Source organism: Rattus norvegicus, chromosome 9, assembly GCF_036323735.1.
Source record: "Rattus norvegicus strain BN/NHsdMcwi chromosome 9, GRCr8, whole genome shotgun sequence".
NCBI lineage: Eukaryota > Metazoa > Chordata > Mammalia > Rodentia > Muridae > Rattus > Rattus norvegicus.
This window is the reverse complement of record NC_086027.1, coordinates 100,493,403-100,508,871: the sequence shown is the minus strand read 5'-3', so window position 1 is coordinate 100,508,871 and position 15,469 is coordinate 100,493,403. Positions and strand designations below refer to the sequence as shown.

General features: G+C 46.7%; 2 protein-coding genes across 2 annotated transcripts; both read left to right on the top strand.

Moving 5' to 3' along the window:
- Positions 1-3,729: 3,729 nt before the first annotated feature.
- Or6b2b (olfactory receptor family 6 subfamily B member 2B) lies at positions 3,730-4,665 on the top strand. Its single transcript, NM_001000483.1, has one exon. It carries the CDS (start codon positions 3,730-3,732, stop codon positions 4,663-4,665), a length of 936 nt encoding a protein of 311 aa, NP_001000483.1.
- A 7,330-nt stretch (positions 4,666-11,995) lies between these two features.
- Or6b2 (olfactory receptor family 6 subfamily B member 2) lies at positions 11,996-12,934 on the top strand. Its single transcript, NM_001001088.1, has one exon. It carries the CDS (start codon positions 11,996-11,998, stop codon positions 12,932-12,934), a length of 939 nt encoding a protein of 312 aa, NP_001001088.1.
- Positions 12,935-15,469: the final 2,535 nt, after the last annotated feature.

Below are 15,469 nucleotides of genomic sequence, written 5' to 3'. Positions count from 1 at the left end.
ATATAAGAGAATCTGCCAGCTACACATCTCACAGAGAATTGATGTCTCTGTATACAAAGAACTAAAAATAAAAAAACCTAAAGAAGAAATCAAACAACTCAATCAATAATGACATAATGACATAAACCGATAGTTCTCAAAAAATTACACATGGCAATAAGCATATGAAAATTGTTCAATGTCACCAACTATCAAGAATTATATCTAGGAATCTTTTTGGAAGTTGTCCTCACTCTAAGGCAATCTCACCTCCTGATGCCTTCAGAAATCAGCCCAGAGATGTGTCTCTTGGTTAAATACAGATCCCACCAGGTTCACAATCATGGTTTACTGTAAGAATGGGATTTGTGGAATGTGCAATATAAACAGTACACCATCACTGCAATTAGTTGGAAATCACCCAACATACATCCTTGTCATATCTCTAAAATCTATGGATGGCAACTCATTTGGAAAAAATTCTGTTTCATTTGTAATTAATTCGAGAACTCATATCACAAATTCATTGTGGATTATCAAGGAAGCTTCCAATGCAATGACATGGGTCCTTGAAAGACAGATATGAGTAGTTTTGATGCCCAAAGAGGAAGAGATGATAAGGCTACCACAGGCCCAGGGGCCAGGAGCCACCAAAGCTTGGAAAGGAAGAGAGATTAATAATAATCCAGAAGTATGTAGAGACTGAAGGAAGTGAGGGGAAATATAGAAAGAACAATCCACAGGAAATAGCTTGACCAAAACCCTCCATAGAGGCCTCAAGACACATGAGCTGAGAGAAAGAGTAGAGATGTGAGAGATCAAGAAAGCTGAGGTATGGGCAATGAAGCCTGAGAGTGGAAGGCCTTGTGGGTCCACCAGACACCCCCTACAAGTGAACTCTTAGGAGTCTGGATATGAGTCAAGATCTGCTGGATTATCCAGGATCTCAATGCTTTATAGTTTCTGAGGGATCAGGAGAGTCACCTCTGTGTTTACACACACACCCTTCTTCTCCCACCTTCCTTCTGCACACAGACCTGGGTTCTTGCTTTGGACCAGCCTAACTTTCAACACAAGCACTTGGATAACTGTTGAGCCCAGGGATGCTCCCTCCAGGGTTCCCTCAGTGAGGGGTGCAGCTGCCTGCTAACCAGGCACATGGAGTGGAAGCCAAGGCACTCCACAAGTTGACAGACGTTGGCAGTAGCAGGGGCAGCCTGCCTCAGAGGACCCGATCCAGCTCATTATCGGTATGGGCAGCTTCCTCAGCTACAAGGGGGTAATTGGGCCCTAGAGACACAGGACTCTGGCTAAAAAAGCCATAGCTGTTCCTTCCTACATTTGAGGAGCCCAGGTCCCAAGAATCTGTCTGAGGCTCATCTGTTCACTGTGGCCAGCCTAGGAGTCACCAGCCAGGAAGAGACCCCCCCTTGTTCCCAAAGTGAGAAGTGTGACTGCCAGAGACCCAGGTAGGACAAGTGTCTGCTTCTCACATCGGACTCACAACTATGATTTTAGAGTATGCTGTATAAAATGCATCATAGAAGATCTATGTGCCCAGTGTGGCTGAAACCCCATCCATCATACATGTTCACATTGAGGTTGGGGCAGGATCACCACCAGAGCTGTGGCACCCAGTATGAAGGCTCACAGTGCTACAGCAAAGGGTCTTGCATCTGTAAGTGCTATGCAGAGTGACCATCTACAAGTACTGCAATGAGTGTATATCAATGAGTCCTGTGTGGTATTAGCAATGATGGTTGCTATGTTGAGAATGAATCTGAGAGTTGTATTGCGTGCATATTTGGAGATCCATGATGAATGCATATTTTAGGGTTCCTTGCTATGTCCTATCATCTAGAAGCACACAGCTTAATCGCCATCCTTACTGCACTGAGCAGACCAGAATACATTGGCTCCCCACCGTGGCTGGATCCTTGTCCATCTGGTTCTACCAGATATGAGAGTAGCCTCTGAGCGTGTGTCTACAGTCCGCCAGTGATCAGGACCCTCTCGGAGACTCGCAGCAAACCCCTATCCTGCAGACATTTCCTTTCCTCTTTTTGTTTCTTCATTGACCTGGGCTTAAACTCTGGTTAGGCTCGGGCATTCTGACTGAGGTATACGGCAGACCTGGCTTGTGATGAGAGAATTCCTGGCTCCTCATCAAAACTCGTGTGGCCTCTCAGTCTTCACAAAAACCATGATATCCAGCCTGAAAATGCAATCACCTGTGTCCTGACCCGTCTCTCTCTCCTCAAGATCACTGAGGACCATAGCCTGTGTCTTCACACATGGTCAGTTACTCCCTCACAATTAGGGGGACTAGAAGTTCAAAATCCAGTGGAGACAGGAAAGGATATGGAAATCAAGAGGAGAGAACTACACAAAGTGGGTGCAGCTGTGAGCAGAGTGCCTGGGCCCAGCCCTCACTCTGACTGCCATTAGCCTTGAGAAAGATGAACTAAAGAGCCACAGACTTCTGGAAGTCTGTAATGATTCTAAAAGAAAAAGTTTGTTTGAAAGTTCACACAACCATGACCAAAGTCCTACTGAAGTGAGAATTCAGCTCTGAAGGGGCTCAACTTGCAGATCAGGATTTTATCCATGTCATCAATCCATTCTTAATTATCACACCCACAGTGATGGGCAGCCACATCCTAACAGCAAGCAGTTTGTGGGTATGTGCAGTCCTGAATGGGACACCGGACACAGCACCATTAGGCAATCCCAGTCTATAGGAGAGTCATGATGACCCTCCTCTGAGTATCTTATGTGTGTTTCAAAGCCCTCTGTGGCCACTTAGCTGAGAAGAAACACACTCTAGACTGTGTCCAGGTTCAGACGTTGGCAGTGGCCATTACTGAACTGACTTAGAGAAGGTCCTGGAATGGGTCGTTCATCTACTATGAGGCCAACCTTCCCACCATGACTTCAGGCCTTGCCCTGGACCTCCTCTGGCCTCCGTTTCTACCTGTTCAAAGTCAGCTGGCTTTCCAGCTACCACTTTATCCTGAGGCTAAGGAAGGCAGTGATGTAATTATCAACATGTCGGATGTGTGGGTTCCTTCTGGTGTATGTGTGTGTGCCTGTATGCACACATGCTTGGGTGTATGTGAATTGTGTGTGTATGTGTGTGTGTTTATGCTAATGTGGGTATTGAATGGGGAAGCAAATGACACGAGTGAGGCAACTTCGGAGATGTCACTCAATCCCAACCTTCCCTAGACTGTTACACATATGCATTCTGGGAGGTGGAGCATGATGTTGCTATACTCACCCTTAAAGGCAGAAGGCATGGACTCAGCAACACTCACGCGCACTTCCAGAGTGGGGTCATAGACTACTATTTTTCAACCTCTTAGGACTGAGGTAAAACTCCTTCTATACGCCCTTCTGGATCCAGGGTAGGGGGTATGGGGCCATCAGTAGTGTAAGGTAGGAGGCAAGGAACTCTCTATACTAGGATCCCAGGATGGGACCACATAGGCAGTATAGACACTTTACATCCTGAACACTATACTCAGCACTTCTTCTCCTCTATTTCCCCTCTTCAGTGGGCACCGAAACACAAGTGAGCACGTCTTTCTGGGTTAAGACCTGACAAAAGAATAAGTTCCTTTCCCCACTACTTATGGGAACCTGGAGTGCTGTCTGTCTGTCAGCTGAGACGACTAGCTGGCTCCCATTCTCCCATCAGCTGGTGCTTGGCTCTTCCTATTGGCCGCTGTCTTTGGCAGCTGCACAGGGATGAGAGGGGAGAACATCACCAAGGTCAGCACGTTCATCCTGCTGGGCTTCCCCACCGGCCCTGAGCTGCAGTACCTGCTCTTCCTCCTCTTCCTGCTCGCCTACCTCTTTGTGCTGGTGGAGAACCTAGCCATCATCCTCACTGTCTGGAGCAGCGCCTCCCTCCACAGACCCATGTACTACTTCCTGGGCTCCCTGTCCTTCTTAGAGATCTGGTATGTGTCAGACATCATCCCCAAGATGCTGGACGGCTTCCTCCTGCAGCGGAAACGCATCTCTTTTGCTGGTTGCATGACTCAACTCTACTTCTTCATCTCCCTGGTGTGTACAGAGTGTGTACTCCTGGCTTCCATGGCCTATGACCGCTATGTGGCCATCTGCCACCCTCTGCGCTACCAAGTCATCATGACCACAGGGCTGTGTGTCCAGCTCGTGGCCTTCTCTTTTGCTAGTGCCTTCACAGTCTCTGTGATCAAGGTCTACTTTATCTCCAGCGCCACCTTCTGTGGCTCCAATATCTTGAACCACTTCTTCTGTGACATCTCCCCCATCCTCAAGTTGGCCTGCACTGACTTCTCTACTGCGGAGCTGGTGGACTTCATCCTGGCCTTCATCATCCTGGTTTTCCCTCTCCTGGCCACCATCCTCTCCTATGGCCACATCACCCTGGCTGTGCTGCGGATCCCTTCAGCCACGGGCAGGTGGAGAGCCTTCTCCACCTGTGCCTCCCACCTCACTGTGGTCACCTTCTTCTACGTGGCCATGCTTTTTATATATGTGCGACCCCAGGCCATCGATACCCGGAGCTCCAACAAGCTCATCTCTGCTGTGTACACTGTCCTCACGCCCATCTTAAACCCCTTGATTTATTGCCTAAGGAACAAAGAGTTTAAAGATGCTGTGAGACGGACACTGGGATTGGGTCACACTCTATAGTAGGATGCTACATGTTCTAGAATCTAATTTGTGGTGGAAAAAGTCTCTTGTATAGCACCTAATGTTCTTTAGATTTTTTTTTGTAAAACCCAGCATTATTACAGAGCCAGCTACCATAATGAGTTTCCGTCCAAATATGTTTTCTGACATATTTGTTGAAAATATGTGTAGGTTTAGGGACCTAGCTCCTGGGCAGATCCTAGTGACATTCTCTGCTTCCCAAGCACCGCTATGTTGGTTTCTAGTGCGAGCAAGTAACCTGAGTGTTTTAAAGGCTTTATGAATGTGATCATGAAGTACTTACATGTCCGTGTTCTGCTTTGGCTCAGCATTGGGCCTCTGTGTCTTCACATGTAGCAACGATTCCTGTGTCATTGTTCAGTAGCATTCACATATGTATCAGCATGCAGTCCTGTGTTTTGTCATTGGCTGACAGTGTTATGGATACTGTCTAGGGTGTGTAATGCTGCTATAGGCAATCCAGGTAGTATTTTTTTTTTTTACTGACGTCCATGGAGCTGGTGAACTACACAGAACTGTATCTGGTCTAGAATCAGGAACCTGATGAAACACAAGGGATGTGTATGTGGCCCTAGGTGTAGTCAAAATTTCAGAACTGTTTTCCAAACTGTGCATACTAGTTTTCCTCCCACTAGCAGTATAACAGAATGTCAACGGTTCTGTGTCCTGTCCAAAAGCTAGTGTTGTTCATGAGTTTCAATTTAGTCTTTCTTATGGGCCCCAAATCTATGTTTCCCAAATGTCCTGTTCTCGTTTCTTTCTCTGTTGCTGAGATAAAATACTTTGAGGGGAAAGGGGATTTATTTGGTTCATAATTCCATGTTACGGTCCATCATTGCTGGGAAGTCAACATGAAGCAACTCCCCTCACCCACTGGCTGAAACTCCAAGCTCATTCAACATTGTGTTAAGTTGACAGCTGAACTACTTGATGAACTACATCCGTCAAGGGTGTCAGGTCATAGCTTACGTCTGTTAGTGGGCAGACATCTGTAACCCTGATGCCTTCCCAGAAGGAAGGGCCTCACACACCTAACGTTGCTTAGGGGCTGTGCTAACACACTGGGAGCAGTCACCTCACAGTTGTCTTTTAACTGGGATGACTTCTCCATCCCCAACCTTCACACAGTTGGTCCTTTAACAAGAAAGCTTCAAGAGTTCAGGAGTGACCAGCCACTTAGCCCTCTCCGAGGTCATGCTTACACATCCTTTCAGATGACAACTTTGTTTTTATCAAATCGGCAACACGTGCTGCTTACTACGTAGATGGTCCTTCCTGAGAAGGTTTGGACCAGAGTGTGGGAAGCAACAGGGATACTTCTTATCAATGACAGCACTAACAGATGCAACACACACCCTGCTTTGATGTTGACTGACACGTGTGAGCTTCCTCTTAATAGTGGCAACATGATGCAGACACAAAGGAATGGAATTTGCCATTGGGGATTGTTTTGATGACAGTCCAACTGTACCTGAGAAGTTCTTTGATTCCCTTATGGGCCCACAGTGTGTCTACTCCACAACTGTGAATGTGTATGGACATTGGCTGGTCTAGGGCTGGGCTGGCCAAATCCTTAAACACTTTCTTTTGCTGGGGCTTGAGTATCTAGTCTGCCTGATTGCCTCCTTCTGGGTCTTTAGCATAGGGTGTTCTAGGGAACAAATGGCTGAGGACTGCCCAATATACTATCTCACAAAGGAATACCATGAACTTCTTCTGACCCTACACTTGCTGAGCTGATGGCTTCTCCATCATCAGATGGCAGTAAGAGGCAGGGTCCCCTAGGCAACTGTGTCTCAGATGAAGGCTTCTTAGATACTTTTCATTCGTGAGCTTCTTTATGCATGAGAAATTTTGCACAACCTTTGAAACATAAGTACATACAATAGATATATAAATAAAGTATTTATTGATATGAAACATACATAAAAGTTTTTAAACCAACTCTTGGTATAGAAGAATCCTGCCATTTTATTAAAGAAAAAGGCAGATTTACATATTTAACCACATGCTTGGGCTTGCTTATTTTTACACAAGGAATGTCAGCGTAGCTGAATACTTGACACTGAACGGCATAGAGAATCTTCAACTTCTTCATCTGATAGCTTGATTTTATAGTTGTCATATAATTTATATGCAGCTGTATATAAATATGTAATGCAATGGTGGAAGCATATTTAGGACCCTTCCAGAAATTGTTGGAGATTCCTGGTCTCAAGACAAAAATCAATTCAACACTTTTTTTCATGACACTCAAGTCAATGAATCAAACATCGATTTTATAAATCAAACATTCTATGCACTAATCTGAGTCTTAGGTGCTGAGGGATGACAACAGGAATACATGAAAAGCTTTGATTTTCATAATTAAAACATCATACTTCTAAACGAGCAGAAAGGTGTGCTTTTACAGTATGAACTCTGCAGTTCATGATGGGTGGTGGTCTGGACTCTGAGTTGGGATGTTTCAGACAGGGTTCTTTGGTGTTGTGTGGCACCAGGGCATGCACAGTACATGGTACTCATGTTGTGTTCATAAAGAATACTGCAGTATGACAGACAAAGCTCTTGCTGAGTTAGCTTAAAGAGGTGTAGGCTGGTTGACATCATGGAGGTCATTCTACGTGCTGCTGAGGTCGATTCTCAGCCTTGAACCACACTAGTGTTTTATGGTAGGAAACTGCTACCATGGGACAATCCACAGCTGTCACAAGTTTTGGTTGTATGACACAACAGAGGCAAGTGCTGTCAGTCATCCTCATTAGCTCTTTGTCAAATGTGTTGGGAAACCATTTAGCACTACTAAATCTTTCATGATCCCTGTGCTTAGCTGCAGAAGTTTTACTCAGATCGAGCTTAGGAGAGGATGGGAGAATTCTGCAGGATAGTGGGCTGGCTACTGAGAAACACTCGTGTAGTTGTAGAGTTCAGCAACCAGATGTCCAGGCGGGTGGAGAGACAAAGAAAGGTTCCATGGGTTCCTCTGGCTTGAGGGCCAAAGGGCAAGGGCAACATCAGAGGCAGCCTGCCCCAGAGGCCATGATCCAGCTCATTACCAGTATGGGCAGCTTCATCAGCTGCAAGGGGGTAATTGGGCCCTGGAGACACTGGGCTCAAGCTAAAAAGCCATAACTGTTCTTTCCCTCACTTGAGGAGCCCATGTCTTGATAGCCCGTCTAAGGCTCATCTGGTCACTGTGGCCAGTCTCAGTGTCGACAGCCAGGAAGAGATCCCTCCTCGTTCCCAAAGTCTGTCTAAGTGAGGCTTCCAGAGACACAGGTAGGATGAGTACTTCTTGAGCCAGGATGAACTCACCAGGTAATTTTAGAGCATGGCATATAATATGCATCATAGAAGAGCTACGTATGTAGCATGACTGAAGCCCCATCATACATGTCCATATTGAGGCTGGGCTCTGGGGTTGGGGATTTAGCTCAGTGGTAGAGCGCTTGCCTAGAAAGCGCAAGGCCCTGGGTTCAATCCCCCAGCTCCAGGAAAAAAAAGACTCTCCACAGAGGCTGGACTCTGAGGATTCACCCCTCCCAGCTGCAGCACCCAGCATGATGGATGGCTCAGAGTGCTACAGCAAAGGCTCATTTGCAGCTTCCGTAAGTGCGATGTGGAGTGGTCATCTGCGGGTACTGCAGTATTGATGGGCACTGTGTAAATATGCATCTCTGAGTATCGTGCTGAATCTGTATCGCTGGGTCGGGTGCTTAGTCTGATGAGTACATGTTCAGGACTTCAAGTGTATGTTGATGAGTCCTGTGTTGAGTAAGCATGGATAGGAGTCCTGTTGAGTATGGATCTGTGAGAACTGTACTGAGTACACAGTGTTCAGGACCAGATGTTGAGGTTGCAATGAAAAAGCTATTACTGAGTTAGCTAAAGAGGTGTGGGCTGGTTGACATCATGGAGGTCATTCTAAGTGCTGCTGAGGTTGATTCTCAGCCTTGAACCACACTAGTGTTTTATGGTAGGAAACTGCTACCATGGGACAATCCACAGCTGTCACAAGTTTGGGTTGTTTCAGGACACTCACCCTTGATGGCGAGAATCCCTTTCCCAACTGCAAAGCTGTCCTGTGCCCTGTCTTTTCTAAATGTCTCTTTTCCATCCCTTCCTGTGAATTCCGAGCTTGTTGAGCCAGCCTTATAGACAGCCATGAAGCTATTCAACAAGCAATCCCTCACAGGCAGAGTTTGATATGGGGAAGCCACAGACCCTCTCTTACACTTCCATCACCACGATGACCTGGGTAGGCTAAGTAACTGGGCTCGTCTGTCTCTTCTTTTCCTCTCCCTTTGCTGCTAGTATCCAAGGCTATTGCCATTAAGGACCAGAGCCTGTGGCTTAAAACAGCAGACATTTGTTCTTTGAACATTCTGGGAACCAGAAGTTCAAAATCAAAATGCGGTAGGATCGTTCTCCCACCTGACTTCTGGGGAGAATCCTCTCTGCCTCTTCTTCTGTCTGGTGACTTGCAGGGGTCCTCAGGCCTGTGGCTGCGTGGTTTCAACATCTGTCTGAGTTTTCATGTGGCCATCCTGTCCCACGTGTCCGTTCTTTGCTGTCTTTCCTAAAGTCATCGTCATTGAAGTGGAAATCCATTATCAAGGAGGTCAAAACTTCATGAAACCTTTTGCCTTGTGACCATCATGGGTGTGCTATGACAGCCAATGGGAAGGAAAGGTCTCCTTCCATACTCACTGCCCAAGACTCCCTTATTGGGTGTCTAATGGCACAGCTTCCTAGGAGACACTATCCCTTCCCAGCAATCAAGGAGCCACTGATGTTGGCTAGACATCTAAGTGTTCATACGATGCCTTCTTCTTTTGCAAACCAGATTTCTGGGGCTAGAATCCCAGTGCTTCAGGGAACACCCTAAAAACTGCTTCTCCAGACTTACTTTACCTACAGCCTATAATCCTGGAGCTGGCTGGCCATCATTACTGGCACAGCTTCAGTAGCCTGAGCAAGTGCCCGTCCTTCTAGTCTGCCTTCAGAGTCGGTCTCTACCTCATCTTAGGCAGTGCACCTAGATGGGCTGCAGCTGAATGGCTGGACAGACCACAAGCCTCACTGTGAGGTGCCAGGGGTCATTCACAGACAAAGGAGAGATATGAAGCCTGAAATGAGAAAGTATAGCTGTCAGTGGGTGGTGGAGGAGAAAGCTGGAGACCAGACCCAGTCACTGGGCCGGAAGTCAGCAGACCCAGCAGGATAGAAGAGCTGCCAGCCTGTAGTTAGGGAATGTGAATAAACATTGGTGTTTGAGAGTAGCTGTATGACCTGCCGACACACTCAGTCTTCTATCCTAGAGCTCGCATGTGTTTGGGATGCTTGTAGGAAACAGGTCTGTGCCTATGTTCATTGCCACTCTGGCACGTGCAAGAACTATCTGTGGCTATGGGTGCCCACCTGGAACCAGATCCATCCTCCCAAATGAGCAGTGGCCTTGGCACTGGTTCCTCCATTGTTGTGAGCTGGTGGACGTTTGTTGTTCCATAACCTCATGCTCAGGATCCTTAGCTGAAGGGGACAGAGCTCCTGACTTCCTTCCTACCTGCCAGTTCTCTAGAGCCTGAGTAGCCTCTAGAGTCTCCTTCTGCTCCCTGTTTAGTTTTGGATCGGCTTGATTGCCTGGTATCTAGACCTTGTACCAAAGCTTCCTGCCTGAGCCATAGGAATCTTGGAGGCCAGCACCATGTGTGCTCACGTGGCTATCTCTCTGTCGGTGTTCATTGTCCACCCTGAGTTCAGTCTGCTCTGGAACCCTTGTCCAAATCTCAGTGTTTCTGAGACCCTGGCCTGTGCTCTGCTCTTGGGAGTAGAATAGCTTCTGCAAGTGGCAATGCTTAGCCCTGGCTGGCTTTCTTGTGTTTCCCTTCATTGGAGCTGCAATGGGCCAGCGTTTGCTGCATGAGTCCCCAGCTGCACCTCAGATCACAGCTCCATCCTGACCTATTCTTACTCCACCTAACGTTTCTGGTCACACCATGAGGCCTCCCTGCTCTAGGGTGCTGTACCCAGTCTCTCTCTCTCTCTCTCTCTCTCTCTCTCTCTCTCTCTCTCTCTCTCTCTCTCTCTCTCTCTCTCTCTCTCCCTCCCTCCAGCTCTCTGATGGGTGTGCTTCAGAACTGCAGCTGTCGCCTTGGAGAGGATTGGTTTTTGTTGTTTGTTTGTTTGTTTTAATCAGCTAAGAGACTAACGCTCCCCCAAAGTGCTTCCAGGAACTTTCCTGAACCTCCTTTGGCCTCAGTTTTCCTATGTTCAAATTTAGTTGGCTACCCAGCCCCTTATGTTCAGATTAAGCCAGCTTCCTAGTGGCTGCTCCAGTCTGTAGTCAGGAAAGGCAGTGGTTCCATTATGAGCCTGTGGAGCAGTGGTTCTCAACCTTCCTAACAGTGCAACCCTTTCATACGGTTCCTCATGTCCCGGTGACCCCCCTAAAAAATAATTTTGTTGCTACTTTGTAACTGTTATTTTGCGACTGTTATGAATTGTAATGTAGGGATCTGATATGCAGGGTATCCCATATGCGACCCCCTGTGGGGGTCAAAACCCACAGGTTGAGAACCACTGTTGTGATGTGTCAGAGTGTGTGAGCAGATGTGAGTTCCTGCTGGGTTAGGCTGGGGAGGAGGTGGTCACACAGTCAAGGAGCCTTGGAGAACTCACTGAGTCACCACAACAGCTCCAGAGAGGCAGAATCACAGTCCCCTCTATCCTCTTTCTTCCAGACTAATGAGCGAGGCCCTGTCTGTATTCAACTCTACAGGATAGCACACCCGACCCTGTCTATGCCAGCCTTCTTTCCCAATGTTAACCATTTAGGGTACAAAAGCACAGCAGAGCAAACACTACTTTAGCACCTTGGATGCCAGGGAACATATATAAAATAAGCATTATCATGTTTGCCTTGATTGAACAGGGGGCTGGTGCTGATAGTGGCTGGATAAAAAAACAAGCACACCTTGCCCAGAATATAAAAGCCAAACCCAGCACTACGCAAAGAGACACATTGGAGATCCCAGCTGTCTTCCTGATGGGCCACTGTGTAGGTTTCCTACCACTAAATAACTATCCTAGACAGTTCTTTTGTCTGTCCCCTCTTCAGCAGGCACCCAAACACAAGTGCACAGGTCTGCCCAGTTCAAGAGCTGGCAGAATAAATTCCTGTCCTTGTTGCTCACAGGAATCAGAGCTGTCCGTCTGTCAGCTGAGACGACTAGCTGGCTCCCATTCTCCCATCAGCTGGTGCTTGGCTCTTCCTATTGGCCGCTCGGTCTTTGGCAGCTGCACAGGGATGAGAGGGGAGAACATCACCAAGGTCAGCATGTTCATCCTGCTGGGCTTCCCCACCGGCCCTGAGCTGCAGTACCTGCTCTTCCTCCTCTTCCTGCTCGCCTACCTCTTTGTGCTGGTGGAGAACCTAGCCATCATCCTCACTGTCTGGAGCAGCGCCTCCCTCCACAGACCCATGTACTACTTCCTGGGCTCCCTGTCCTTCTTAGAGATCTGGTATGTGTCAGACATCATCCCCAAGATGCTGGACGGCTTCCTCCTGCAGCGGAAACGCATCTCTTTTGCTGGTTGCATGACTCAGCTCTACTTCTTCAGCTCCCTGGTGTGTACAGAGTGTGTGCTCCTGGCTTCCATGGCCTATGACCGCTATGTGGCCATCTGCCACCCCCTGCGCTACCAAGTCATCATGACCACAGGGCTGTGTGTCCAGCTCGTGGCCTTCTCTTTTGCTAGTGGCTTCACCATCTCTGTGATCAAGGTCTACTTTATCTCCAGCGCCACCTTCTGTGGCTCCAATGTCTTGAACCACTTCTTCTGTGACATCTCCCCCATCCTCAAGTTGGCCTGCACTGACTTCTCTACTGCGGAGCTGGTGGACTTCATCCTGGCCTTCATCATCCTGGTTTTCCCTCTCCTGGCCACCATCCTCTCCTATGGCCATATCACCCTGGCTGTGCTGCGGATCCCTTCAGCCACGGGCAGGTGGAGAGCCTTCTCCACCTGTGCCTCCCACCTCACTGTGGTCACCTTCTTCTACATGGCCATGATCTTCATGTATGTGAGACCCCAGGCCATTGATACCCGGAGCTCCAACAAGCTCATCTCTGCTGTGTACACTGTCCTCACACCCATGATGAATCCTTTGATCTACTGTCTGAGGAATACTGAATTTAAGGATGCTGCCAGAAGAACTTTAGGATTGGGAAATATTCCTCAGTAGATATCAGGTATTCTCAAGAGTAATTCAAATAAAACCTCTTATACCACCCAATTCTTTTTAACATTTTAATGAGATTTAACAAACCTGTAAAACTACCCACAGTCATGAGCCTTCATCCAAATGTTTTCCCAGTGTGGACTTGGGGAACTAACTCCCAGGTAAATATATCATTAGTGACCCTCTCTGCCTCAAGAGAACCTCTATGCTGGTTTCTAATGCCAGGGAGTGAGTAACTTGGGTGTTTTGAGTTTCATTAATGTAATCATGAACCACTTACATTTTCATGTTAAGCTTTGGCTCAGCCATGTCTGGGTGTCTCCTTGTCTCTGCATGTAGCAATTCATGCATTATTTCTCGTATTCACATGCATATCAGCATGCAGTTTTATGCTTTGCTATTGGCTAACAGTATCACAGATACTGTCTAGGATGTGGAATGCTGCTATATGAAATCCAGGTAGTATTTTTTTTTCTTTCTGATATCTACGCAGTTCATTGAGCTACACAGAACTGTATCTAGGCTGGACCTAGGTACATGTAAGGCTTACGTGCCTGTAACTGCTGCAACACAAGGTGTGTGTATGGCCGGGTTTAGTAGAAACTGCACCGCTGTTTTCCAAACTGCATGCACCAGTTTAGCTCCTGTTGGTAGTATAGAAGAATCCCAGTGGTACCAAACCCTGGGCAACCTGTAGTTGTCCATGTTCTTGTTTCAATTCAGCCTCTCTTCTGAACTCCAAAGGTATCTCGCTCTGACTTCAATCTGTATTTTCCAAATGCAAATGGTTTTCTGCTGACATCAGTGGAGTCTCTCCCTGTCCATTTGGATATAAACTCTTTGATGAGCATCTTCTGCCCATGTTCATATGGCGTCTCATCATGCCCAGGCTTCTTACATCATCTGATTCTGAGCTCCCGTCAGATCTGAGCCCTCTGATGCAAAATTCCTCCAGTTAGCTGTATGCCATGTCCTCATGGGCCTTACAATAAAAAAAGTTCTTTATTTTAATGTTTAATGTGTACATTTCACCTTATATAGATTTTCCTAAGAAATATTTGCCTCTGATAAGTTCATGGAATGTTCTCCTGTGACATTCTAGAAGCTTTGCCTTTTAAATCTGTAATCTATCTGAGATTGAATCCATTGTCTGCATGGGAAACTGTTCTAGCCCTCACCCATTGTTTGGAAGATCACACTCTGCTCTAGGAAGTGTCACCCTTTCATACATCAAATCACTGAAAACATGATCCTTGTGCTTGGAGCCATCATCCAGTTGGCTCTTTGTGTCTACTTGTTGGGAACAAGATGGACCCAAGATTCATAGACTCTGATGAAAGACCAAATGGAACATTAGTTTTGTGTCCATGTCCAGGAGTGGACTTAGCAAGGCTGGTCTGCAAGAAGTGTTCTTTAGCAAGCATTCAAGGCAGTGCCTTGAAGGAGTCAGGTAGTGGTTTCTCTTCTCCTTGGGCTATGGTTATCAGTCCTAAAGTAGCTGTGTCTGAGGATCCTGTGTTCTCTTGCCAACATGGTCTGATTAAGCTCTCTGTTAACTTTGGTCATAAACCCCCTGAAAATAGTATATAAGATGCTATGCTTCTTAATAAACTTGCTTGGCATAAGCCATCAGCTTATGTAAGACTTCTTGGTCCAAGCTTTCATTTTCTCTATCATTTTTAATCTTGCTCTCTCCTCTTTCTTCTCCCTTCCTCCCTTCCTCCCTTCCTCCTTCCCTCCCTCCCTTCCTCCTTCCCTTCCTCTCTCTCTCCTTCCCTCCCCCTGGCACCTCTCTCTCCAGACCCTGTTACTGAAGGCAGACCCAGTTCATGCCAACCTGTCTCTTCCTGCACCAGTACTACAGGGCTTTCTGAAATGTGGCCTTTCATGTACCACGAGGTCAGTTAGCATGCCCTTCATTCACCTGCTTCTAGTCTAGGTCACTTTTTCACTCCTAAGTCTTCCAGAAAGGAGGAGTTACACATCTTAGAATCTGTTTGTCAACATCAACCGAAGAAAAGCTTGTCGGTTCATATTTGTGGGGCTGTGTTGAATCCACAGATTAATTTGAAGAGAAAAGTTTGTGCGTCCATATTTGTGGGACTGTGTTGAATCTACAGATTGATTTGAAGACAAATGCTATATTCACAATTTTGAGATTTTTAACCAGAAAACAACGAGCACCTACCTTCTGGTAGCATTTCAGCTTCTTAAAACTACCTTGTAGCTCCAGTTAGCAGTCCTTCTTCCCAGTGCTTGAATTTCTAAAAATGATAACACAAAAAGTATCTCTCAAGTTTAAATTCTGAAATCCTGTTAGTTTATTATTCCTCACACAATATAGTTTCAAGATTTCCTTTAGAGATAATGGTAGATTTACAAAAAGTTGCAAAGAAATATGCCAGGTAGTGGTCCCATGTGTCCCTTGCCTGGTCCTCTCACTCGTGTCATCTTGCATGACTAAGGTACAGCTCAGTGGAATCTGGGACACCCTGCTGCACTTGTTCCATCAGTTACACAGATTCATGTGTTGCAGAA